Genomic DNA, 27,352 nt, shown 5'->3' on the forward strand with positions numbered 1-27,352 from the left:
CAGCCATCTTATAACAAAATGGAGCAAGACCTGGTCAAGCTGTGAGCTGCTAATTGCTCCTTGGAGTAATGCTGCACGTGGAAGAAGTACGACAGGTTTGTCAGAAGTCAGAAAATTACAAGTGCAAGTGAAAATTCCAAATGAAGTAAAAACAGAAAATGCTGGAAATAGTCTGTGAGATCAGGCAACATCCATGGAAAGATATACAGAGTTAACGTTTCAGGTCAAAGATCCTTCATCAGAACTGGGAAAGAGAGGAAACAAATTGGTTTTAGGTAGCAGAGAAGGTGGAGATAGGATGGGTAGCATAAAGACTAAGAGGTTGAGACAAAGTTCATTGTCATGTTCAAGGTACAGTTTTTGTTGCAGGCCGTCCAGTCAGCAGGAAGACTATATTGGGGAAATTAAGTAGCAGTACAAAATTTGATTATGTTTCTTTATCTGTATGATTTGTTGCTCATAGTAAGACTGTGGGACATAGATTCATAGAGTTAAACAACACAGAAATAGGTACTATGGTCCAACTCATCCATGCCGGCAATCCCATTTGTCTGTGTTTGGCCCTTATCCCCCTAAACCTTTCCTATACCTATACCTGGTCAATAAGCCAGCGATGTTGTGAGATTTCACACAGTCAGCTTTGTCTAAAGAGTAAGAAATAATTAAAATTGAGAAAAGAATAGTCAGGTATTCAAGATTTAATTATTACTAATAAGCAGAGATTAAAGTGCAAGCAGTTTTGAAATCAATATTTAGTTACTAGATTGGATACACAAGAGGCTGCAGATGCCAGTATCTGCAGTAATAAACAAAGTGCAGCATGAATTCAGCAGGTCAAGCAGCATCTAGCCAAGGGCAATACAGTTGCTGCCAGAGACCCGTGTTGGATCCCGATTGCGGGCGTTGCCTGTACAGAATTTGTTGGTTTTCTCTGGGTGTTCCGGTTTCCCCCTCACACTCTAAAGATGTACACGTTTGTAGGTTAATTGGCTTTGGTAAAAATGGAAATTGTCCCTAGTGTGTAGGATAGTGTTAGTGTGCGGGGCGATCACTGGTTGACATAGACTCGATTGGACAAAAGGCCTGATTGTGCCTTGTATCTCTAAAGTTTAAAGTCTAATTCTGTGAAGGCAAAAGGACAGTTGATGTTTTAGGTTGACACCCTGTATCAATTTGTCCAGCAGTTTGATTTTAGTTCCAATCAATCAACTGGCTGCTTCGACTACGGCGTGCATATTCCCAAAGATCTTTCCTGGTCGCAGCACACTCTTGGAATTGTAAAGAAAGCACATCAGTGCCTCTACTTCCTGAGAAGATTACGGGGAGTCGGTGTGTCAAGAAGGACTCCCTCGAACTTCTACAGGTGCACAGTAGAGTGCATACTGACTGGTTGCATCATGGCTTGGTACGGCAACTTGAACGTCCAGGAGTGGAAAATAATACAGAAACTTGTGACCACTGCCCAGTCCATCACTGGCTCTGACCTCTCCACCATCGAAGGGATCTCTCACAGTCGCTGCCTCAATAAGGCTGCCAACATCTTTAAAGACCCACACCATCCCGGTCACACACTCATCTCTCCATTGCCATCGGGAAGAAGGTACAGCAGCCTGAAATCTGTAACATCCAAGTTCAGGAACCGCTTCTTCTCCACAGCCATCAGGCTATTAAACACAACATCAAACAAAATCTGAACAATAACAGTCTATTATTACTATTGCACTTTATCTGTTTATTTATTGTATATATGGTCTATAGACACACTGAACTTTTATCTCCCATTCTGTATTATGTTTACATATTCTGTTGTGCTGCAGTAAGCACATGACAATAAAACTCTCTTGACTTGACTTGACTGAATGACTGTCCCACTTGTTCACAGTAATTACGTTCTCCCATCAAACACCTGATGGCATCAAAGTTGTTCCTTACAAGGAGAGTATGTCAGGGATACTTGTAGTCAACAAGCAGCCCTATGGCAGAGGCAAGTTGGTTTGCTAAACATATTTTTATTTATCATTGCTATCCTTGTGTACTTGCTAACTAGTTACCCCAACATTACTTAGGCCTTTTAGACATCCTGTAATCCTTAGTCCCACAAGCTGCAATCCCGAGGGAGTCACCATCCCAGTTTGGGAACTATTGCTTTGGAGGATTAAAATGGAGGAAACTCATGAACCCAGATCTGGTGAAGGACTGATACCATGGCAGTTTCAGTTGGTGGAGATGCTGATAGGGATAGGGCGGGGATGACAAGGGATTTTAAGGCAGGGTTGAGAATCTCGAGGCATTGGTTTTTATTACATTTGGCCATTTTCAGGATCAAGTTGTTGCTGGCAAGATCAACACTTATTACCTGTTCCTCATAATTGGCAGCCAATGCAACAGTTTAGCACAGGGGTGGATAGATGGACAGAGTTTGATGTGACTTTACAGTAAAGGCGGCAGGGTTTAAAAAGTTGAAAAAGGGTTCCGACCCAAAACCTCACCAATTCCTTTTCTCCAGAGTTGCTGCCTGACCCTCTGAGTTAATGCAGTATTTTGTGTCTATGTACAGGGTTTGGGATGGATCCATGTATGGATGGTTGCACATAGGATAACAGCCTGGTTTGCATTGGAATATTCAAGTCCAGAGTTATCAAAGGCTCAGATGGGGCCAAGGAAAGAGCGTTCACATCGCGGCCCTGTTTCCAGCAACCTTCCCATCACTATGCACAAGAAGCGCAAGATGCCATTGTGTGCTGATGCTGAGACGCGTGTTCAGCTCTGGCTGAACAATTGTGATGTGGACTCGATAAGAAGAAGAAAGGATTAGATGGAAGTTTTAGTAGCAGATCAAACTGTAGCAAGGGGCTTTGTTGTCAAAAAAGGCCGTATTTGGTCTTAGTGGATATTTCATTTTGGAATCAAGTATGACAACACTCAGACATCTTCCAGGGAGATGGATGATATTGGTGTCTAGGGAAAGGGTCTGTGGCAGAGATTGAACAAAATGTCTTTGGCCTTTCCAATATTTTGATGGTGGTTATTTCTGTTCATTTGCAAACAGCGTGACAATTTAAGGACACCACCATAAAATTCACTTCACTTGGTGAAGAATTGTATGTGACAGCTTTCAAACTCTTCTTTATTGAGAATGTAATCTTTAGTCATGATTTGTAACCTTATTCTTTGCTGGGTAATAGTCCTCTTTAAAAACTAGGATGTGCAGTAATCTTCTTTGAGCCCTTAATGAACAAAACAGAAAAATATGGTGGGTTATTTAGGCTGCACTTGGAGTATTGTGTTCAGTTCGGTCAGTACACTCCAGGAAAGATGTGATTAAGTTAGAGATGATGCAGGAAAGATTCGCAAGGATGTTAAGGATATGGAACATTGGTCAGTACAATACAGTAACAGGCCCTTCGGTCCATATGATGCCAAATTAAACTAATCTCATCTGCCTGCATGTGATCCATATCACTCAATTCCCTGCATATCCATGTCCTAGTTTTTGATATTTCCACCCTAGGAAAATGGTTCTGACTGTCTACCCTATCAATGACTCTCATAATTGTATGACATAGAAGCATAGAAAATAGGTGCACGAGTAGGCCATTCGGCCCTTCGAGCCTGCACCGCCATTCAATATGATCATGGCTGATCATCCAAATCAGTATCCTGTACCTGCCTTCTCTCCATACCTCCATGACCAAGTCTTCCCCCAATCTCCACCATTCCAGAGAAAACAATCCAAGTCTATCCAACTTCTGAAAACCTCTAATCCAAGCAGCATTCTGGTAAAACTCTTCTACACCCTCTCCCAAGCTCCGCATCCTTCCTGTCAAACAGAACTGCACGCAATACTCCAAATGCAGCCTAGCCAAAGTTTTATAAAGATGCAACATGTGTCTTATAGAGTTGCCTGGATTGGAAAGATTGAATTATAAGGAGAGATTAGATGAGCTGTGTAGATTGGTTACTTTACTTACTAACCAATGTGGTGCTTTATTATTATAAGCTCCGCCTACTACCACACCATTCATATTATCGCAACCCGACATGTGCTGTTAATCAGTACTGCTGCATGATAGGAGTAATATGCTGTAGTGTGTTGTATACGTTACTCAATAAATACTGTTATAACAGATCTGTGAATATGTGTGATGTACTCAACAGTCTGGATCTGTATTCAATGGAACAAAGGGGGTTGGGATGTGAGATGATGGATGTTTATAAAACTATGAGAGGCATAAATAGGGCAGATAGCGAGAGTCATTTCCCATGGTAGTCCTATTTAAAATTAGGTGGTGTAGGTTTAAGGCGAGGGAGAGGAGTTTTAAAGTGAATCTGAGGGGTAAATGTTAACATGGAGTAACTGGTATTTAGAATGAGCTGCGAGAGATACTGGCAGGACCAGTGATGGAACCAGTAAAACATTTAAGAGACATCTGGACAGGTACTTGAATGAGCAAGCGATCGAGGGATATAGAATTAATGGAGGCAACTGGGATTAGTATAGATAGGTATTATGGTTGACATGGGCGGGTGCCGAAAAACCAGCTCTCATGCTGCACAACTCTAGCCTGGAAATTTGATCATGTGCAGGGATGAAAGTAATGTAATCTTCTTACTGGTCCAATCGTGTAAATTTAATTAGCAGTATCGGCCATTTTGTTACCTGCGGGTCACAGTGACCCCCTTTCATCGCTGATCATATGGCACTATATTTATTTCCACCCCATGCAATTTATTTCCACCCCAGGCACTAATCAAAGAACAAAACATTTTAGTCACCATTACCAAATTGTTCAAGTCATTCTGGAAATTTAAACAGGTACTTCCAGGCGCGAGTTGCCATGAAGCAATGCAATGGTGCTACAATGTTGCAGCGTCTGCATGTGTAAATATGCAAAGTATATGACTGTGCAGTTGCGTATGTGATAAATAAAGCACCATTGAACCATTGAAGCAATGGTCTCGGGTGTCCCTGATCGATGCTGGCACTGACGTTACCTGTCACCGATTTCTTCCAGTTCCAGCCCAGGAGAAATAAATCAATAATATCTTGCCACTTTGTCAACTTCCTCTAACACAGTTCCACAAACACAACATGCCATTTGAAATTTTACAATTAGAATCTCTTCCCAGCGTTGACCAAAATCAGCTGAGGGACAGGCCACTGAACACACTGGGATCGGTGCCAACGCATGTAAACATGAGCCAATGACTCAACCTCCTGCTTGTTCCATGTGTAAAGTACCAATGCTCTCTGCTCTTTCTGCATGATTGCCAATGCCGTTATTGCTTTGCTTCAAGCTGCAAGCAGACTTTGCAGTAACTTATTCCTCCGTTTTACACTGGTGTTGTAATATCTTTCGGTGGATTACAAGAATCACAGTGCGCTGAGAATTTGACCTCACCTATACTTTTAACTAAGTGATGTTCATAACGAGATTTAAAAAAATAAATGGACACAAATTTCAAATGCAGAATGGACTGCCCTTCAGTTTGTGCCACAGCTGGGTGTCATGGTTATGACCACATGCACACTGCAGATGGTGGAATCCGTAACCAAAAATGAAAAAGCAGCTGAAGGAACACATCAAAACATAGAAACCTAGAAAATAGATGCAGGAGTAGGCCATTCGGCCCTTCGAGCCTGCATCGCCATTCAATATGATCATGGCTGATCATCCAACTCGGTATCCTGTACCTGCCTTCTCTCCATACCCCCTGATCCCTTTAGCCACAAGGGCCACATCTAACTCCCTCTTAAATATAGCCAGTGAACTGGCCTCAACTACCTTCTGTGGCAGAGAGTTCCAAAGATTCACCACTCTCTGTGTGAAAAAAGTTCTTCTCATCTCGGTCCTAAAGGATTTCCCCCTTATCCTTAAACTGTGACCCCTTGTCCTGGACTTCCCCAACATCGGGAACAATCTTCCTGTATCTAGCCTGTCCAACCCCTTAAGAATTTTGTAAGTTTCTATAAGATCCCCCCTCAATCTTCTAAATTCTAGCGGGTTCAAGCCAAGTCTATCCAGTCTTTCTTCATATGAAAGTCCTGACATCCCAGGAATCAGTCTGGTGAACCTTCTCTGTACTCCCTCTATGGCAAGAATGTCTTTCCTCAGATATGGAGACCAAAACTGTACACAATACTCCAGGTGTGGTCTCACCAAGACCCTGTACAACTGCAGTAGAACCTCCCTGCTCCTATACCAGCATCTGTCTGACCCGCTGTCGACATTTTGGGTTGAGACCCAAGACCCAGGGAGCTGCGTGGCGAGACACAAAAGACCTGATGGAATGCGTGGCCAGATGTAAAAGACCTGTTGGATCGCGCCCAGTAGGGCGAAGCCGCCAAGCCGACCCCTGCTCGTTCCTCGAAGACCGGAGAGGAGGAAGGAGAATGACCATTGACCATTGACATACGGAAAGAGTAGTGGGAAAGCAGCCAGTATAAAGCAGTGGGAGGAGGGGTGAGGAAAGAGCTAGCAAGTGACAGATGGATAGAAGTGAGAAGGGGTTGGTTAGTTGGTAGTAAGCATTCAGCTGGGGGAATCGACAGCTAGTACCTCCTGCTATGATACACCACTATTCATGAATCCACCAAAAGAAGTTCTAATAAAATAATTGTTCTAAAATGGTAACACAAACATACCGCTAATAAGACTTTTCATTAAGGCTCTATGGCCATCAGAATTGTTGGTAAAGGTTCTGTTTCTCAACACCCTAAAGCAGTGCTTCTTAAACTATTTAAGTGTCATTCACCCTTGAATCTTTATCACAAAATTTCATTCACCCTTGCCTAAATTTTCTTATGCTTTTTGGTAATTTTCATCTTATTCTCCCTTGTGTATAATTTTATATATAATTTATTTTGTCACATGAGCAAAAAACATAAACTAACTCATTTCTTGTGTTTATTTTATTCAACTTTTTGAACATACAGTAAATTTGGGAAATATCCTGCTACTTTGAAATTAGAAAATTTGGTAGTGAGAAAAAAACATAGCAAATTTCCGGCTATTAAAACCAATAAGAGCTAACTAACCAGTTTAATGGCAATGCCTTTTATAAGTACAGAGAAAAAATAAATCTGAATAAATTAAGTAATTCACTCTTCATTAACCCTTCATTCACCTCAAAATAATTTCATTCGCCCTTGGGTAAACCATTCACCAGTTTAAGAAGTACTGCCCTAAAGGATTAACATACAATTAACCTTCTTTAACTGGGCTAATTGGTTTAGACAAGTTCAGTTGTATGCATTCAGCCATTATAATTCCTAGACTCAGTAGTGAAGATCAGCACACTTCCATGCTTTGATATCAGTGTGTACATAAATAACTCAGTACATCTCACGTGACTACTAGGACAACTGAACAAAATCCGCTTTCTCAGAACAAGTCAACTGGATTATGGAGATTGCCGGTGACACTTGAAGCAGTTGCACGGTGGTGCAGCGGTAGAGTTGCTGCCACCCATAACAGCCCTAACCAAAAAACAACTTTGTGTCATTTAGTTTTGAACCTGACCATTAGATTGGTAACATTATTCATCTCTCCTATGCCATAGGGCGGCACAGTGGCACAGCTGGTAGAACTGCTGCCTCACAGCACAGGAGACCCAGGTTCGATCTTGACCTCTGCTGCTGCTTGCATGGAATTTGCACGTTCTCGCTGTGACCATGTGGGTGCTCTGGTTTCCTCCCATATTTCAAAGACATGTGGGTTTGTAGGTTAATTGTCTTCTGTAACATTTGCTGCTAATGTGTAAGAAGTGGATGTGAATGTTAGATAACATAGAATTGGTGTGAACGAGTGAGTGATCGATGATCGGCATGGGCTCAGTGGGGTGAAGGGCCTGTTTCCATGCTGTCTCTCCAAACTATATGCCGTTTCTTCAGACCCCTTATGACTTCAGGGTATCAGGGGCAATTGGGAGAAGGTAGGAGAATGGCATTGAGAGGGAGAGATAGATCAGCCATGATTGAATGGCGAAATAGACATGATGGGCCAAATGACCTAATTCTGCTCCAAGAACTTAAGAACTTCTTTATTAAGACCTCACTTGTTTCTTTAAAGATTCCTAGTTATTTAAAATTCCTGTCCTTTACTTGACTGAAAAACAAAATCTTCTGTGTGTGTGTGTGTGTTTGCTTCAACCCCTCTTGCCTCCCTCTCTTTCTGATTCTACAGATCTGCTTACCTCAAGACTTTACTGTTCTGCTGAAGGGTGTTGCCTGAAAGGGCTACTGTTCTCTTGTCATGAATGCTTGCTGACCTGCCCTGTTGTTTTTAAAGCTTTCTTCTGTCTTTGTTTCGGATTGCTGACGACCGCTGCATTTTGCCTGTGGTGCTCGGTGAGTAGTGCCAGCAGGTCAGAGATCGGCCCGGGCTGCAGCTAACCACCAGATGTAGAGCGAGCATTGGCAGGGCTGTTCTATGCTGTTAATTTTCTTTAATAGATTGTAGAGGGGAAATCTTCTTAGGCTGAGAATGCAAGTGTTACCGACCGAATCCTTGCAGGATAATTTATATTTCATTGATACATAACTTATTAGAAAATGGCAGAATAGCAATTAACTTAGTTGCTTTGAATATACACATTCTAACAACACCTTCTCCCTGTCCTTTCTCCCCACACCCTCTTCCCCTGTGCCCCACATAGACTATCACTGATTTCTCCCCACCCCCTCCACCTACATTCCTTCCTTTGGGTTCACAATTTGCAACTCTTCAATCCTTTTGTCTTACACCTTTTTTCATCTCTGGCCTTTGTGCAACCATCTGCCTATCACAAGTTCACGTTCACAAGTTATAGAGGTAGAATTAGGCCATTCGGCCCATCGAGTCCATTCCGCCATTCAATCATGGTTGATCTCTGCCTCCTAATCCCATTTTCCTGCCTTTCCCCCATAACCCTCGACACCCGTTCTAATCAAGAATTTGTCTATCTCCGAGCAGAGATATTCAGAGGAATATTGATTATCAGCAGGAATATTGAGGAATATTAAGAACATGACTATACTCGATTAAGATGGGCAGGGTGGGGAGGCTCAGTGCAGAATGTAAATCGTTCTAAGATGGTTCAAGCAACATTGCAAAGCAAATGAGAGCTGCACTCCGTTATTTATTTGACTGCATTTGCCACATTTGAATATACCAAACACATATTTTGCTCAAGCTACTCCTTTCGGAACATAACACTGTCTATATATTTGATTGTAAAATCTTGATGCTGAACTTTTTTCTCTGCAACTTAAAATAACATAGGGTTGAATCAACATGTGTTATTTTTCAGCAGGGGTGGAGTGGCAAATTGCAAACATATTTTTGATTTATGTGGGCGAGAACAAAAGAAAAAACCCAGTTGATGCATTTTCAATGTCTTTTAGGATGGCCGACTGATATTTCATTAGCTGAAGATGGATTTCCTGTTGCCATGGTGTGATTCTTAAGAATAGATCCAATCACCATGAAGTAACAGAACTGCAGATGCTAGTTCACAGAAAAAAAACACAGTGGCTCAGGCAACTTCTCTGGAGCACAGGGATAGGTGACATTTTGGGATGGGACTATTTTTCAAACTGACTGGGGTGGGGGTGGTGGAGGAAGGGAGTTCAACAATATGTGGGGATTGGACAAACCTGAGTTTTTGACTGGAAAATGGGTGGACAAAGACCAAAGAAGAAAAAAAGACAAAAAGGTTGCAAATTAAGGAGAGAAGAGTGAAATGTGAAGCCTGAGGAAAGAATATAGGTGATTGGAGAGTAGCATGGTGATTAAAATAGTACGGTAATAATCCAGAGGCCTGCACTAACAATCTGGAAATTCAAATTCAAAGATCACACTGCAGCTGAGCGATTAAAAATTTGGTTAATAATTTGGAACAATAACTAGTGATGATGACCAAAGACTCTTATAAAGATTCATCTGCTTCATTTAGTGTTCTTCATTAATGAATCAGAGGAGAGAATCTGCCACTGTCACAGAGACTGGTCTATGTGTGAGACTCCAGTCCACTCCTAGTGGTTGACCCTCTAAACCCTCCTTTGAAATGACTTAACAAGCGGTTGTGAATGGCTAACTAGCATATGCTCAAGGGCAAAGTAAGAATGAGCAAAAAATGACAGTCATGCCCAGAATTTGAGCGGCACAGAGAAGCAGCTGGTAGAGCCGTTGCCATGCCAAAGATCTGGGTTCAATCCTGACTTGGGCAGCTGTCTGTGTGCAGTTTGCATGTTCTCCCTACAGCGTGGGTTTCCTCTGGGTGCTCCGGATTCCTTTCACATCCCAAAGATGGGCTGATTTGTAGGTTAATTGGCCGTTGTAAATTGCCACTAACGTGTAGGGAGTGGATGAGAACGTATAACCAGTGTGAACGGGTGATCAGTGGCTGGCTGAAAGGCCTGTTTCTATGCTGGATCCTTAAACTAAAACTAAACTAAACCCAAAGAAAGAGAAATTAAAAAATCCATGAACTGCAGAATGACTTAAGAGGAAGAGGTGTGTCTGAGATCATCGGCATATACATAGTCAGCAGACATGTGCTATTTAACAATTACAAGACTGACACTGTTAACGCAAAGGATATTTGCAACTTCCCAGGACATCCTGATATTTATGGTGGTTCATCGTGATCAATGACCTTGTATCATTTTAAAAGCTGACTGTTGCGCCTGGCAGGGAGAGAGAGCTTAATTGTGATAGTTATCACAGGATGTGAACCGTACAACAGGATGGACTGATGTAACTGCAAACACTGTCGTCGGACACCATGTTGTCAGCTGGCGGCTATGCTAACACATAAAACACGGGATCAGAACTGAGCCTGGTGAAATGCAATGCTGCAAATTTACTCACAAAGGCTATAATATTTTAAAAATATATTCATTAATTCACAAGATGTGGAAGTTATTGGTGACTTTAGAGATGCAGTGCTTCATCTTCAGATAGGCCCTTCAGCCCAGCGAGTTTGCACTGACCAGTGAACATCCCGTACACTAATACTATCCTACGCACTTGGGACAAATTACATTTTTACCGAAGTCAATTAACCTACAAACCTGAAGGTACACAAAAATGCTGGGGAAACTCAGCAGGTGCAGCAGCATCTATGGAGCGAAGGAGATGAGCAACGTTTCGGGCCGAAACCCTTCTTCCGACCTTCGATTTTCCAGCATCTGCAGTTCCTTCTTAACCACTTACTTAATCTACAAACCTGTATGTCTTTGGAGTGTGGGAGGAAGCCGGTGCACCCGGGAAAAATCCATGTGGTCACGGGGAGAACGTACAAACTCTGTACAGACAGCACCCATGGTTAGGATCAAACCTGGCGCGCTGGTCTTTGGCCTCGCAAGACAGCAACTCTACCGCTGTGCAACTGTGCTGCCTCCTAATGCTGTGAGACTAACATTTGAACCCAGTCCATTCCAAGGACAGTTAAGAGACAAGCATTCTGTAATGCCCATACACATGCCCGAGCAGCTAGGAGCAGATTTACACCCTGCAAGGACAGAAGTAAACAGTTTGGATTTTAAGCCAATCTGACAATTTTATAGACGCATTTACTGATCCTAGCTTTTTGTTTGAGATTTACTTAATCTCAACTTGGACTATGTCCAAGGACCACAGCAGTCTTTTCAGGTTAGGAAGAGGTTCACTTGCATCTCCTCCAACCTCATTTGCTGTATCCACTGCTCCAGGAGTGGACTCTTATATATCGGTGAGACCAAGCGCAAGCTTGGCGATCGTTTTGCCAAACACCACCACTCAGTACGCCTCAATGTACCTGATCTCCCAGTTGCTAAACACTTGTACTCCCCCTTCCTTTCTCATATTGATCTTTCTGTCCTGGGCCTCCTCCACTGTCAGAGTGAGTCCCAGCACAAATTACAGGAGCAACACCTCATATTTTGCTTGGACAGATTACACCCCAGTGGTATGAATATTGACTTCTCTAACTTCAAGTAACCCTTGCTTTCCCTCTCTCTCCATCCCTCACCCTTCCTAGTTCTCCGACCAGTCTGACTGTCCCCCCGATTAAATTTCATTTCTGTCAGCTTCATTGTCACCTTCTCCTAGCTCACAATGATCTATCCCACATTTTCCTTGATCCCATCTCCTTTAATGTCTAATTTTCACTCCTTACCCTTCCTTATCTCTGTGTCCCTCTCTCCCCGACCCTCAGTCTGAAGAAGGGCCTTGACCCGAAATGCCATCCATTCCTTCTATGCAGAGATGATGCCTGTCCCGCTGAAGTACTCCAGAATTTTGTGTCTATCTTTACTTAATCTCTGTTCTGATGGGAATTTGAACTCGTGTCAATAATCCAGGGGGCCTCACAACATCTGGTATAGATTGGTCTGCTAAACTATGTAGGAAAGAATTGCAGATGCTGGTTTAAATCAAAGATAGACACAAAATGCTGGAGTAACTCAGCGGGACAGGCAGCATCTCTGGAAAGAAGGAATGGGTGCCGTTTTGGGTCGTGACCCTTTTCAGTATACTTTGGTAGGTCTGCTAAACTACTTGAAAGTGGAGTGAGTATGGAATGTCAGGAAACAGATCTTAGTCAATGTAAGGCTATGTAGATGAAACAGAGGTATGCCACAGTAACATGGGGGTTGAATGGGGGGGGGGAGCATGGGGAACAATTTAAGATCAGATTGGATTCTGCAGAGATTACAGTGAGGAAGGAGATCAAATTAGAGCTAAGGTCAGCAAGATGCGTGTGGACGCGCATGGGAGTAATAGGGGAAATGGAAAGGAACAGCAATGTCTGACGAGAAACTCGATAAAATTATAAATATAGCAAATGGCGAACAACACAAAAGGTAGAGCAAAGAGACCACGTGGCATGGAGGAACATAATGGCATTGGAAGGGGTAACAAAGTACTGAGAATGGAAGAGACAATACCAACAGTTTACAACTCAAGGCCTTGTAGTGATTCCTCTGCTATCAACCCCAAATCAAAAAGCCAGATCATATTAGTTTATTGTCATCTGCACCAGGGTGTAATGAAATTGCTCACCCACCTAAAGCTCACAGAATAAATACACAGTGTATGTACGTGAATGCTAAATACCACATTAAATACAACACATGCAAAACAGAAGAATGGGGTGAGATTCTACTGCAAAGTTCAAGTAATGCAAAATAATATTAAAGTACAATAATGGAATGAGATAGAGTTAAATGTAAGATTATGTGACAACGCCATGAAGATAGACTAGTTGGAAGGAAGTGACGGACTGGGCTGTGTTGACCCCTCTCTGCAGGTCCAGGGGGTTGAGAGCAGAGCAGTTGCCATATCAGGCTGAGATGCAGCATGGAAACAGCCCATTGGACCACTGAGCCCACACTGACCATCATCCAACCATTTTACATTAATCCTGCTAATCCGATTTTAAAATTCTCCCCATGTTCTCTTCGTTTCCCTCAGATTTTTCCCACTCATCCGCATTCTAGAGGCAATTTACATTGGAAGTTTAACTAACCATCCACATGTCTTTGGTGTGTGTGAGGAAACTGGAGCACCCAAATGAAATTCACACAGAGATCGCGCAAACTCCATGTGAGGTCAGGTGACCTCTTCTAGTCTCCCTTCGTTCTCGACAATGACATTTTAAGAGGCTGCTGAGCTGTGCCTGTCCTCCTGGCAGAAGGAGTGCTGCAAAGAAGAGTGTACTCTGTGGGCAGACGAGCCACAAATAACAGTGGAGATGTCATCCCTCCTAATCCCTCCTAAGCAACAGAGAGAGAATGAAAAGGAGAAGTGTTGAGGAATGTCTGACTGGGAATGGAAATATGACAGAACAAGAGAGGCTGAACGTCAAAGAACTAGTACAGCAGATTGAGAGTACAATGCTTGTATCAATCTGAGACATCAGCTAGAGTGTGGTTCTGAGCTCCCACCTCATTGGGGATCATCATTCATCTGACTATCTTGCACCATATGCTGTACCCTTTATCTTTTATCTATACCATTTACCCTTTATCTGTATATTATGGAAGGCTTGATTGTAATCATGTGTGGTCCATTCTTTCACCAAATAGCCGGCAAACAAAATCTTTTCACTGTGCTTCGGTACTCGTGGCAATAATAAATGAATCTAAAGCAGGAAATGTGCCACAACTTGACTGCTTTCAGTTGTGCTTTTTTTCCCACATCCCAACAACATCCTGCGGCTCCAATTACAATGCAACCAACCCCAAAAGGAAGTAAGTTAATGCAAACAACAACAACAATCTGGAAGAGAACCATGACACCACTACAGATGCCAGAGGAGAATGTACTTCACAGAGAATTGTACAGCAGAATGGATAAATGCAAGATTCACTACCATCCTCAGTGGAATATTTATTGCTAAGAGAAAGAAGGAGCAATACACAATTTAGAAAAGTCACAATTGGAATGAGAACAAGTTCTTCAGTTTAAAACACAGCCTAGACATTATAATTCTGGTAAATCCTCAAACCAAGATCTTGTCTTCACTCTCAAATAAACATCAAAGGACATGACATTATATAGGAATGTTCCAGTCAGCACCTCACCCCCAGTCACTATGCTCCAACACATTATCGTGTCATTGTTTCAGTGCTGTCATGGGAACATGCTGTGCAGGAATTGGCTGCTGCGCTTCACACATTACAGTGTGGAATACATTTGTAAAGTAGGTCATTGTTTGCCATGCATTCTGAGCAGTGCACGTCAAGATGTACTTATAATAACTATCCTTTCCTTCAGTTTTGTTGCCTGCAGTCTTCTCGTGTGGGTTTATGTAGGCCTATTACATCTTACATCAACTATTACTCTGCCAATTCAGCCAGATGTATCAAATCATGTTCTGCTTGTCTTTCTTCTTCTCCTCTACATCCTCATCACACCCCCAACTCATTGGATTCACAATCAGTGTACTTATTCAGAACTCCCTCTGTGGCCTCCTCCCATGCTGCCTCCTTTCACCTTGCCTTTGCTCTCTCCCACTCTACCCACACTTTAGAAGCCCTCAATCTGCTTTTTGCCCATTGTCAGAATTCTTGCACTTTGCTTCCCAATTTGGGATGAATTACAACATGAAAAGCACATCCACAATCTTCCAACTTTCCTTCATCTATCCAAATCCATACCCAAATGTGACTCAATGGCTATTTTTTCTCAGCTAGCATGTTGAAACATTTCTTGTCATCAAAATATTTGGCTTAGAAACATGATATAATTGTAAGCATTTCTACAAATGTTACTAATATTAGAAATTTGAGCAGTTGGTCTATGGTAAGTTCCAGTCGATAAGGTACCTATTTTTAAAATGGTCATGGAAAATGCATTCAGATTTCAGATGAAAGCTTAGTCCATCTTCAAACACTAAACAATTATTAGTCTTCCACATCACAAAAAGAGCTTCAAATATAAATAAATGCAGGCACTCAGCAGTTTGCCGTTGGAAGGCGTTCTCTCTGTGTCCTTTGCAAACAGCCAATCTATATTAGACTTCTACCAAATTTGTTTAAAGAGACTTCAAATTTCTCACAGCTTCACGTTGTCAGAAACTTTCTGACTTGATTTCTAATTAAAGCATCAGAAATCCAGGTGTCTCCTTCCAATCTCAGATCTTTTTCTAAATTACCCGCATAGAACATGAACCTTGTTTTTTCTGCTCATCTCACTAGAACACTTAATTAATTCCGGAGGAGTAAATGGAAATGTTACTGCTCAAAGCATAGACAATTCTTTCCCCTGATAAATAAGCACAACACTTAAAAGCATTCTGGAATTAATTTGAAGGATGACTAAAAACCTACCAATCATTTTCTACCAGTGAGTTGAAGTAGACATGGTTAAAACGCATATCAAATGTGTGGTTTGCTTAGTAAATGTTATTGACCTTTAGAATAGCATGTATTTGAATGGAATAACATTATCCGATAAAAAAATGTTGTCTGGGGTCCTTTCCATGGCTGGAGCATAGACATTGAAACAAATGTAAAAGATCCTTTGGAGATATGAGCAAAACACAAACTGCTGGAGGAACTGAGCAGGTGAGGCGACATTCAGGGAAGGAATGAACAGGTAAGGTTCTACCCATTATCTCCACGGAGGCTGCCTTACCCACTGAGTTCTGTGTTCTACTCAAGATTCCAGCATCTGCAGTTTCTTGTGTCTCCATTGACAAGATGGGACCATTTAAACACAGTGGCTTGTTTTCACTTACAACCCACTGCTGACAGTGTAGTGGATTTAGATCCAACAGCATCTACAATTGGAACAGGATAGGTAATTGAAGAGGCAATGGGAAAACAGTAACAGAGTGGTTAATTGGACAGGGTCAACATAAGTGGCTGAATGGCTGTGAGATTCAATGAGAGCTGAATCTACATTAAAATATGGCAAAGACTAATGTGTATGATAGCATGACAATATTGTGTCAGGAAAATGAAATATTGTGTCAGGAAAGTGGTGCAGCGGTAGTTACACCAGAGACCCGGTTTGATGCTGGGTGCTGTCTATACGGAGTTTGTACGTTCTCCCTGTGACCACATCTCCGGGTGCTCCAGTTTCATCCTACATTCCAAAGACATAGAGGTTTGTAATGTCAATTGGCTTTTGCAAGTTGAAAAATTGTCCCTGGTATGTGTAGGTTAGTATACTCATCAGTGCAGACTCGGTGGGCCAAAAGGCCTGTTTCCATGCTGTATGCCTAAAGTCTAAAAGAAAGAGTAGTGAGAGTGACATAAAAGGGTGAATTCTATATAAATAATGACCGGGAAGAGGAGGACATGAGGCATAGAATATTAAAATAAAATTAGATGATTTTAATGGCTTTCTTGTATGTCCATCTGTTTCCCCAGTTTGCCTAATTGGATCGTATTGTCATTGTCATCTGTGATGAAAGAATAGTGAAAAGCTTTAATTGAAAGACTGCTCTGAATTGGCAACAATACAACACTCATCATCAAATTGAGATTTTTACTAATGAAACATTTTTTCCATGAAAATCTATATCAGGGTTGTTGGAATATTTTCACTTGAATCCAGCAAATTGGGGGCAAATTGGAACATCTCGCTGTATATCATAGCTTCACCGTCACAACAGTCTGAAGTTGGCCATGCCCTTCAGAACCAATGCAATCAACTTCCAGCAAATTCAACCTGGATAATGTTTGAAAAACCAAATAGAACTCACAAGAAGTCGCAATCAAACATATAGTGGGAATTCAACATGGAAGATCCTTGGTTTCAACCCGAAAAGTCTCCTATCTGTTCACCACAGATGTTGCCTGACCCGCTGAGTTACTCCAACACTTTGCGTCTATAATTGGAAAATATACTTCCCTTTAGCATGGCATCAGGAAAAGACTACAAAATAGATAATGACTCACTGGCCATATCATAAACAGGAAGAGATATACACTGACATGCATCCTGCCATCTAGATATAATTATCTCCTTCAACATCCAAGTGTAGAATTATAGTTGATGCTCTACATTTCTGCCAATGAAAGACGATAGCTTGGCAAATACATGGGAGTAAAAGGTCATTCTTGGCCACTGAAGTCATTGGAACCAAATGTCAGATTATAATGTCCAGTGTTACAGTGACACCTGTTGACAGTGGCAACTGGACATTTCCAGTATTACATTGTAGTTGAAATTCTGGTGACAACATGCAGAAATGTGCAAACAATCAAAAACTGAGGGATAACTGGTCTTGAATCTATCCATTGCCTAGTAATAACCAATAGCAAGAGAAAGATGTCTGATCCTATTCTTTACCAGGAGTGCCAAGAAATGATGCTAAAAAGCTTACATCTTTAAATAAGGTGTTAACATTAGTTTGAGGAGCCCTTTTCTAAAATAAGCAAAATTGAACACAACAGGTCTTAGGCAACACTTGCACTTCATCCGCCAAAGCATTCTAGACCAGGTTGCTAACCCTTCCATTACTCTACTGATGTTTCTGTCCTGGGCCTCCTCCATTGCAGAGTGAGGTTACACACACACAAACTGGAGAAACAGCACTTCACAGTCTGCTTTGGTAGCTTATGAAAGGTCCATCCTTGGCCACTGGAAGTCATGTCCGCGAACCAAATGTCAGTGTTATAATGGGGGGGTGGGGTGGGGGGGGGGGGGGGGGGTGACACCTTTTGACAGTCCCAACTGGAGACATTTCCTCGTCGGGTTTCCGTTGTAGTTGGGGCCGCAACATGCGAAATGAGGCCTACAACAGGAAAAGCCGGGGACTCGGTGCTACGACTCACCGTCGCCGTCGCGGGGCTGGCCGAGTCCGGAACCAATAGCGGTGGAAGAGAAAGATGCTGCGGCCCGACCTGAGATCGGAGGCTCCAACGACGGGTCTGTTACGGCGGCAGGGAGCCCGTGTCCAAGGAGGGATGATGCTTTAAAGGGCTCTACGGCGACTTCTCTTTGGGGTCGAAGATAGCGGGGCCTGACACACTGCCCCGCGCGGCTTTGAGGAGCGCACGCCTTTTCTAAAATAAGCAAAATGTGACCTCGCACCACCCGGGTCTTAGGCAACACTTGCACTTCAGCCGGGGGCTTTGACTTTGACATCGGGAGGGGGGGGGGGAGAGTGCAGTGGAGAAATAAGTTTATTTGGCCTTCCATCACAGCGATGTGATGGATGTTTATGTAAATTATGTTGTGTCTTGGGTCTATGTGTTTGTATGTATGGCTGCAGAAACGGCATTTCGTTTGGACCTCAAGGGGTCCAAATGACAATAAATGTATCTTATCTTATCTTACAACCCAAAGGTATGAACATTGATTTCTCCAATTTTAGGAAACAGCCCATCCCCTTTTCCCAGTTCTTCCCTGGCCCCAACCGGGTGCACAGCCATTTCTCCCATTATCCATTCCCCTGTCCCTTTACGCCCATCTTCTCTCCACTATATCCCTTCTTCTGGCTTCACATTTCATTCCTCTTCTCTCCTTATCTTTTGTCTCCTTTTCATCTCTACCCATTTGTCAATCAAACCACACTCACCTATCATTTGCTAGGCTTTATCCTACACCCCTTTTCCAGCTTTCTCTACCCTATTATAATCAGTTTGAAGAAGGGTCTAGATCCGAAATGTCACCTATCCATGTCCTCCAGAGATGATGCCTGATTACACCTGCACTTTGTGTTTTTATTTACTGTTGTGGTACTTGCTATGGTATGTATAAAATGAGGATAAGCAGCGTATACCAGAATGTGTGAGTACATTTAAATAGACACTGATTTGGAGCTGGAATGCACCTTCCAGCCCCACAGGGCTCCCGAGTGTCTTAGAATCTCAACATCCCTGCAATCAGTCTTTCCATGGTACGTTCTCATGCATTCCCACATCTTCACAACCCCATGCCTTGAAAACAGCATGTGGCACTTTCTGTTAAATCATAGAATACTTCTAATGTAGCCACAACACGATGCTTCAAATACAAATGAAGAAGAAACTGCTCCAGACTCTTTATGCCAGTATGCACTGTGCATACACAAGTAAGACAGCATGCAGATAAAATGTGTGCAGATGCTCAAACTTCTGTGCTTTGGCATTAAAACTGATTTGTATCCTACGGGTTGAACATTGCCTAATTGCGGCTATCACTTGGAGTAAGGTCATTAGGGGGATGAAGGACCCTGACCCTTGTCTTTAAAATCCATGAACCCTGTCAAACATCGGAAAGGGGAAAAGATCTGGAGCATTGCAGTACATGTATGTATACAACTATAGGTTATCTCATATATTGTGAGGCTGTAGAAATGAGCAGCTGCAGTTGCTGGATTACACAAAGCGACTCAAACTGCTGTAGTAACTGAACGGGTCAGGCAGCTTCTCTGGAGAACATAAGAAACAAAGAACTTCAGATAGACACAAAATGCTGAAATAACTCAGCGGGTCAGGCAGCATCTTTGGAGAAAAGGAATAGGTGACGTTTCGGGTAGAGACCCTTCTTCAGACTCCGGGGAGAGAGAAACTAAAGGTATGAAAAGGTACAGAACAAATCACACCGGGAACCAATGACCCAAGAATGGGGGCGTCCACAATGCTGTGGAGAGGCTGGTTTATATCAAAGATAATTCACTGGGTCGGGCAGCATCTCTGTAGAAAAAAAAAAGTGATGTTTTGGGTTGGGACCCTTCCCCAGAGATGCTGTCTGACCCGCTGAGTTACTCCAACACTTTGTGTCTATCTCTAGAGAACATGTATAGGTGACGTTTCAATCTGAAGAATGGCCCCAACCCGAAACGTCTCCTATCCATGTTCTCCAGTGATGCTGCCTGACCCGCTGAGTTACTCCAGCACTTTGCATCCTGTAATATCGGGAAGTACCTGTTTTAATGAATGGTCCAACAGAGGCAATCCAGTGCAAAAGAATGTCCAATCTTATAGCCTGCTGAGCTATGACTTACATTTCACCCAAAGAAAAGATACTTGTGGTCAAAATTGTACCATATCCGGAACATCCAGGCACTTTCTGCTTCTGTGGGGTTCATCACTTGAATGCCATCGCCACTCTGCGGAGATAAAAATTGACATTCTTCTTTAAGAAAGGGTTATTTCAGACCTGCTACTAAATGATGTTATTTCAAACAGGAGGATTAGACGTGATGGACTGCATGGCTGCATAGTCTCACAGTGACTAAGCTTTTTCATTAGCATGTAAATTGCAATATCCAGAGTGGCCCTCTGTTCTCATCTCTGAAACCTGAGGAAACGAACCTTGCTGAAAACCGGCAAATGCCACAAAGGAACAAAACAAAAATCTATTACATGCTGGATACGAAGAGTATCCTGTTATTTTTAACACCGAAATACTGCTAAATGTAAAAGGCTGGAACACAAAGGGATTCTAGACTCTGTGGCCCTGGCTTTAAAGGGGGAAGGAAGTGGGGATATGGGAATGTGAAACCAGCTTCAAACAAGTATTCCCAGAGTGCCTGCTGATTCCGGCCAGATCCATAACACTACCGGATTCGACACTAATGAATGTATGTCTGGCCGCTGACAATGTTTTTGCACTGCTTTTGTTTTGTACTTTTTTTTTGTAATTCTGAATAAAGTTTAAAATTTGAAAAAAAAAGATCCAGAACACAATCAGGAGCGATGAAAAATGTGATCACATCCGGTTATCTAAGGGGGTGAGAGAGCGTGGGATATCTGATGAAAGGTCTCGACCCGAAACGTCACTTATTCCTTTTCTCCAGAGATGCTGCCTGACCTGCTGCGTTCCTCCAGCTCTGTGTGTCTTTCTTAGGGATTATCCAAACAGATGCGGGTGAAGGAATGGAGATGGAGAGCTGAGGCAAGAAAGGTGTAAGAATTAAGGGCTTGTCCCATTGTACGAGGTAATTCAAGAGCTCTCCTGAGTTAAAAAAAAAATCTAACACGTAGAATGTACGTAGCGGGTAGGTCGGAGCTCGGGACGTCTCTTAGCGGCTCGCAACGCTAACGGCAGGTACTCGGGAAAGGCGGTGAGCTCGTGAAGACTCGTGAAGATTTTTCAACATGTTTAAAATTGTCCACGAGAGCCCCGAGTACCTACGAGCGGCTATTACCGTAATTCTCCGAGTTAGAATCAGAGGAAATTCGGGAGAACTCTTGAATCAGCTCGTACAGTGGGACAGGCCCTTAAGGGCTCTCCCATTACAATGTTTCACTAAAGATATACTCAAGGCAAAACTTCTGTTTTTAAGTTCAACTCTTACAGCTTTCATTGAAAAAAAAGAATTGAGTTTTCATCATGTTGTTTGGTGAAGGAATGAATTGCTTCATGACTCCATTGATGCTCAGTGACATCAGCTACATTATTACTCTTATTGACTATTCTTTATTTGAGAGATTCAGTTTAGTTTAGCTTACAGATACAGCAGGAAAACAGGCCCTTTGGCTCACTAAGTCAACGCCGACCAGCGAACCTCATACATTAGCACTATCCCACATACTATTCCACACTTTGTGCCTATTTTTGAATTGAAATTAGTTGTTTCTCACGTAGACAATGTGACAACCTGATATATTTAGTTTTGTTTAGTTTAGAGCCACAGCGCGGAAACAGGCCCTTCGGCCCACCGAGCCCGCACTGACCAGTGATCCCCACACATTAACACTATCCTACACACACTAGGGATAATTGACACATACACGTCTTTGGAGTGTGGGAGGAAACCAAAGATCTTGGAGAAAACCCTTGATGTCGCAGGGAGAATGTACTAACTCCGTACAGACAACAACCGTAGTTGGGATTGAACCCAGGTCTCCGGTGATGCAAGCACTGCAAGGCAGCAATCATACTGCTGCATCACTGTGGTTGCTCATATATAACACAATCACAGTTCACGGCCAGTACTGATCTCATTCATCAAGAAACCTAAATTATGATTGACCACCATGATGTGTACAACTAAAAGGCAATGGTGTCCTTTGAAAAGGTAGAGAGCTAACAATAGATGGCAGCTAATAATGAGGATAATTTCACTCAAGCAGGCATATTTTAAGAGGCAGTTGAGACAGTTAGTGAAATGGGTACCCGGATGGGGCGTTGAAGGACGAGAAGCCGAAGCCAAGAAGTGGAAGCTAAATAACCGAATGGACACGACACCGGTAATCCAAATAAACAAACTGGCGTGACGCCAAAAAGCCAAATTACAAACAGGACGTCTCCGGGGACGGGATTTGTCTGAGACCCTGTCAGCGATTGGTCCAGACCTCCGCGTCCATCACATTACTGGCCAGGGGAGATGGGAGGGTGGGGGGTATTTTTAATTTCCTTCGCCGCTTTTGAACTGCCAAAGATCATAGAGCGGATTATTTTTGTAAGCGTAGATGTACCACGTTGCTTGGGTTTACGTGGCTGGAATCTCTCTCTCTCTCTCTCTCTCTCTCCCACCCACTTATATCTGTCTGTCTGTCTGTCTGTCTGTCTGTCTGTCTGTCTGTCTGTCTGTCTGTCTGTCTATCTATCTGCCTATCCATCCATCCATCTATCTATCCATCTAAAATTAACCCCCCCCCCCCCCACCTTCCCACAGGCCCCTAAGAGATAGAGGAAACAAAAGAGGGGTCGGAGGATTTGAAGGGTCATGTCAGTAATCAAACACGAATTGTGAACAATTATTGTGAGAACTTGTTTTTCTCAGTCTCTGAGAGCAAAGAAGGAAAAGCTTCATTTGCAAAAGAAGCAGGCATATAAAACACAAAGTATGTATATGAAACCACCATGGGTAAGAGAACTCAAGAAAATAGTCGATAGTAATTGCAGAAGCTGTTTTAAGCCAAAAATAGACACAAAAAAACTGGAGTAACTCAGCGGGACAGGCAGCATCTCTTTCAGAAGTAATGGGCGATGTTTCGGGTCGAGACCCTTCTTCAGACTTCTTCAGAGTCACGACCCAAAACGCCACCCATTCCTTCTCTCCAGAGATGCTGCCTGTCCCGCAGAATGACTCCAGCTTTTTGTGTCTGTCTTCAAGAAAATAGTAGATACTCAAGGAATTCACGTTCACAAGTTATAGGAGTAGAATTAAGCCATTCGACCCATGGAGTCTACTCTGCCATTCAATCATGGTTGATCTCCGCCTCCTCATCCCATTTTGCTGCCTTCTTCCCGTAACCCCTGACATCCATTCCAGTCAAGAACTTGTCTATCTCTGCCTTAAAAATATTCACTGACTTGGCCTCCACAGCCCTCTGTGGCAATGAGTTCCGCAGATTAACTACCCTCTGACTAAAGAAGTTCGTCCTCACCACCTTTCTAAATGAGCGCCCTGTAATTCTAAGGCTATAACCTCTGGTCCTAGACTCTCCCACCGGTGGAAACATCCTTTTCACATCTACTATATCTATGTCTTTCATTATTCTGTAAGTTTCAATGAGGTTCCCCTGAACCTAAACTCCAGCGAGTAGAGGCCCAGTGCCATCAAACGCTCATCATTTACTAATCCACTCATTCCTGGAATTGCAGATGCTGGTTTACAATAAAAGACACAAACTACTGGAGCAACTCTGTGGGTCAGGCAACATCTCTGGAGACCATGCAAAGGTTACTTTTCAGATCGGGATCCTTCTTCAGACTTATTGTGTGGGGGGGGGGGGGGGGGGGGGGGGGGGGGGGGGAGGGGGGGGGGGGGTTGGGTGGGGTGGGGGGGGGCGAAATATAACTAAAAGAGCGTGGGGGGAGCAGTTTACATATAACATCAAAGCAGGAGGGAGGGAAGGGGAGAGTGAGAGAGGCGAAGAGATATATAGAGGTACTAGACCAAGTGCAGACCCATTGGGTCTGCTCCCCCAATGGTGTGATCCCCCAACCCAATATTCCACCATGCACCCGTCTCCTCTAACGGAACTGAACCCGTTCCCAAATGTAAGATTCCAGCACTCCCCTGCCTCCCTCAGCAGTGGATTGAAAAAAAACTCCAATTGCACCTCCCCTGCCTGCTGCAGCAGTTCCAATTGCAATACCAATTGGCCCTCCCCCCCCTGTTGAAGCACTTGCTGTGATATCCCATTGAGGTGAAAAGTTCAGAGTGTTCCTGTCTTGCAACTTTGTTTTGAAGTGTGTTGGAAGCTGATAGGAAGGAGCAGCGAATCAAAAGGCAGAAAGGCAGCCGGACGCCAGGCGGCAGGCGGCAGCCACACAGTTTTAATATATAATAGATAGAGAGGGTGATAGATAGGTAGAGAGATAGGCATAGAGATAGACATATATGGTGGATGATTAGGAAAAGGGGAGATGCAACGAGACCTGGGTGTCATGGTACACCAATCATTGAAAGTAGGCATGCAGGTGCAGCAGGCAGTGAAGAAAGCGAGTGGTATGTTAGCATTCATAGCAAAAGGAATTGAGTATAGGAGCAGGGAGGTTCTACTGCAGTTGTACAGCACCTTGGTGAAACCACACCTGGAGTATTGCGTACAGTTTTGTCTCCTTATCTGAGAAAATACATTCTTGCCATAGAGGGAGTACAGAGAAGGTTCACCAGACTGATTCCTGGGATATCAGGACTTTCATATGAAGAAATACTGGATAGACTTGGCTTGTACTCGCTAGAATTTAGAAGACTGAGGGAGGATCTTATAGAAACTTACAAAATTCTTAAGGGGTTGGACAGGCTAGATGCAGGAAGATTGTTCCCGATGTTGCGGAAGTCCAGAACAAGGGGTCACAGTTTAAGGTTAAGGGGGAAATCTTTTAGGACCGAGATGAGAAAAACATTTTTCACACAGAGAGTGGTGAATCTGTGGAATTCTCTGCCACAGAATGTAGGTGAGGCCAGTTCATTGGCTATATTCAAGAGGGAGTTAGATGTGGCTGTTGTGGCTAAAGGGATCAGGGGGTATGGAGAGAAGGCAGGTACAGGATACTGAGTTGGATGATCAGCCATGATCATATTGAATGGCGGTGCAGGCTCGAAGGGCCGAATGGCCTACTCCTGCACCTATTTTCTATGTTTCTATATATAGAGAGAGAAAGGGAGAGAGAAAGAAAATCAAATGAAAGAAATTCTGCACTCGTCAGAACCCAGCTGTTACATACCAGGATGCCCAAATTGATGTTGAAGAGTGCACTAGAGCTCAGTCTAGCCACTGTGGAGGCTCTATGGGGAAGGACCACACTCTATAGTCCTACCACCACTGGACATTCAGGGGCTGGGCTCTGTGTAATAGCCTTTCATCGATGTACTGCAAAAGCTTAAGTGGCATTTATGTTTTTTTTTAGATTTGACAGTACAATTAATGTAGAGAAAGATGTGAACTGATTATATTGTATTTCCGATTTAATTTCTTTAAGAATAGAGCATTTTTTTTAAATAATAAGGGACCCAGCAGAGGATAGCATCACAGTCACTCACTCGAGGGCAAGCCTCTGAAGTTTTAAGATACAGGCTGACTTTTGTCTTTGTTAGGTATTACTTCTTTGGACTGAATGTAATTTGTGTAATAAATTTATAATCTTTATAACAGAGATGTGGGAAATCGCAGATGCTGGAACTTTGAGCACAACAGAAAGTGCTGGAGGAACTCAGCAGGTCAGGTGGCATTGGGACGGAAATGGATAGTCATTGTTTAGGTCTCCAGATACTGCTTGATCCATCACTTTATCTTTATAATAGCATTGATATGTGTTGCAGTCACAAACAAGATTCTTGAACTAGTTTACACTATCTACATCTTTGAAGTACAACAATCTATGTCTTGGGTTTTCAAGGGAAATTGGACACTTGGTTCGGAAAAAGAGAGAGATCTACAATAATTATAGGCAGCATGGAGTGAATGAGGTGCTTGAGGAGTATAAAGAATGTAAAAAGAATCGTAAGAAAGAAATTAGAAAAGCTAAAAGAAGATATGAGGTGGCTTTGGCAAGTAAGGTGAAAGTAAACCCAAAGGGTTTCTACAGCTATATTAATAGCAAAAGGATAACGAGGGATAAAGTTGGTCCATTAGAGAGTCAGAGTGGACAGCTATCTGCAGAGCCAAAAGAGATGGGGGAGATACTGAACAATTTCTTTTCTTCGGTATTCACCAAGGAGAAGGATATTGAATTATGTGAGGTAAGGGAAACAAGTAGAATAGCTATGGAAACTATGAGGATCAAAGAAGAGGAAGTACTGACACTTTTGAGAAATATAAAAGTGGATAAGTCTCCAGGTCCGGACAGGATATTCCCTAGGACATTGAGGGAAGTTAGTGTAGAAATAGCAGGGGCTATGACAGAAATATTTCAAATGTCATTAGAAACGGGAATAGTGCCGGAGGATTGGCGTACTGCGAATGTTGTTCCATTGTTTAAAAAGGGGTCTAAGAGTAAACCTAGCAATTACAGACCTGTTAGTTTGACGTCAGTGGTGGGCAAATTAATGGAAAGGATACTTAGAGATAATATATATAAGCATCTGGATAAACAGGGTCTGATTAGGAACAGTCAACATGGATTTGTGCCTGGAAGGTCATGTTTGACTAATCTTCTTGAATTTTTTGAAGAGGTTACTCGGGAAATTGATGAGGGTAAAGTAGTGGATGTTGTATATATGGACTTCAGTAAGGCCTTTGACAAGGTTCCTCACGGAAGGTTGGTTAAGAAGGTTCAATTTTTGGGTATTAGTGGTGGAGTAGCAAGATGGATTGAACAGTGGCTGAATGGGAGATGCCAGAGAGTAATGGTGGATGGTTGTTTATCGGGTTGGAGGCAGGTGACTAGTGGGGTGCCTCAGGGATCTGTGTTGGGTCCACTGTTGTTTGTCATGTAGATCAATGATCTGGATGATGGTGTGGTAAATTGGATTAGTAAGTATGCAGATGATACTAAAATAGGTGGGGTTGTGGATAATGAAGTAGATTTTCAAAGTCTACAGAGAG

At 42.8% G+C, this 27,352-nt stretch overlaps 1 protein-coding gene across 2 annotated transcripts in view; it reads right to left on the reverse strand.

Annotated features, from left to right (window-relative positions):
* LOC129703318 (sodium/hydrogen exchanger 9-like) overlaps positions 1-27,352 on the reverse strand; it is a 435,915-nt gene that overhangs the window by 42,630 nt on the left and 365,933 nt on the right. For both annotated transcript variants that reach the window (XM_055645681.1, XM_055645680.1), the window contains exon 14: positions 20,432-20,514. In XM_055645681.1, coding sequence (XP_055501656.1) covers positions 20,432-20,514 — 83 coding nt within the window. The remainder of the gene's footprint in view (positions 1-20,431; positions 20,515-27,352) is intronic.

Source organism: Leucoraja erinacea, chromosome 14 (assembly GCF_028641065.1).
Source record: "Leucoraja erinacea ecotype New England chromosome 14, Leri_hhj_1, whole genome shotgun sequence".
Lineage (NCBI taxonomy): Eukaryota > Metazoa > Chordata > Chondrichthyes > Rajiformes > Rajidae > Leucoraja > Leucoraja erinaceus.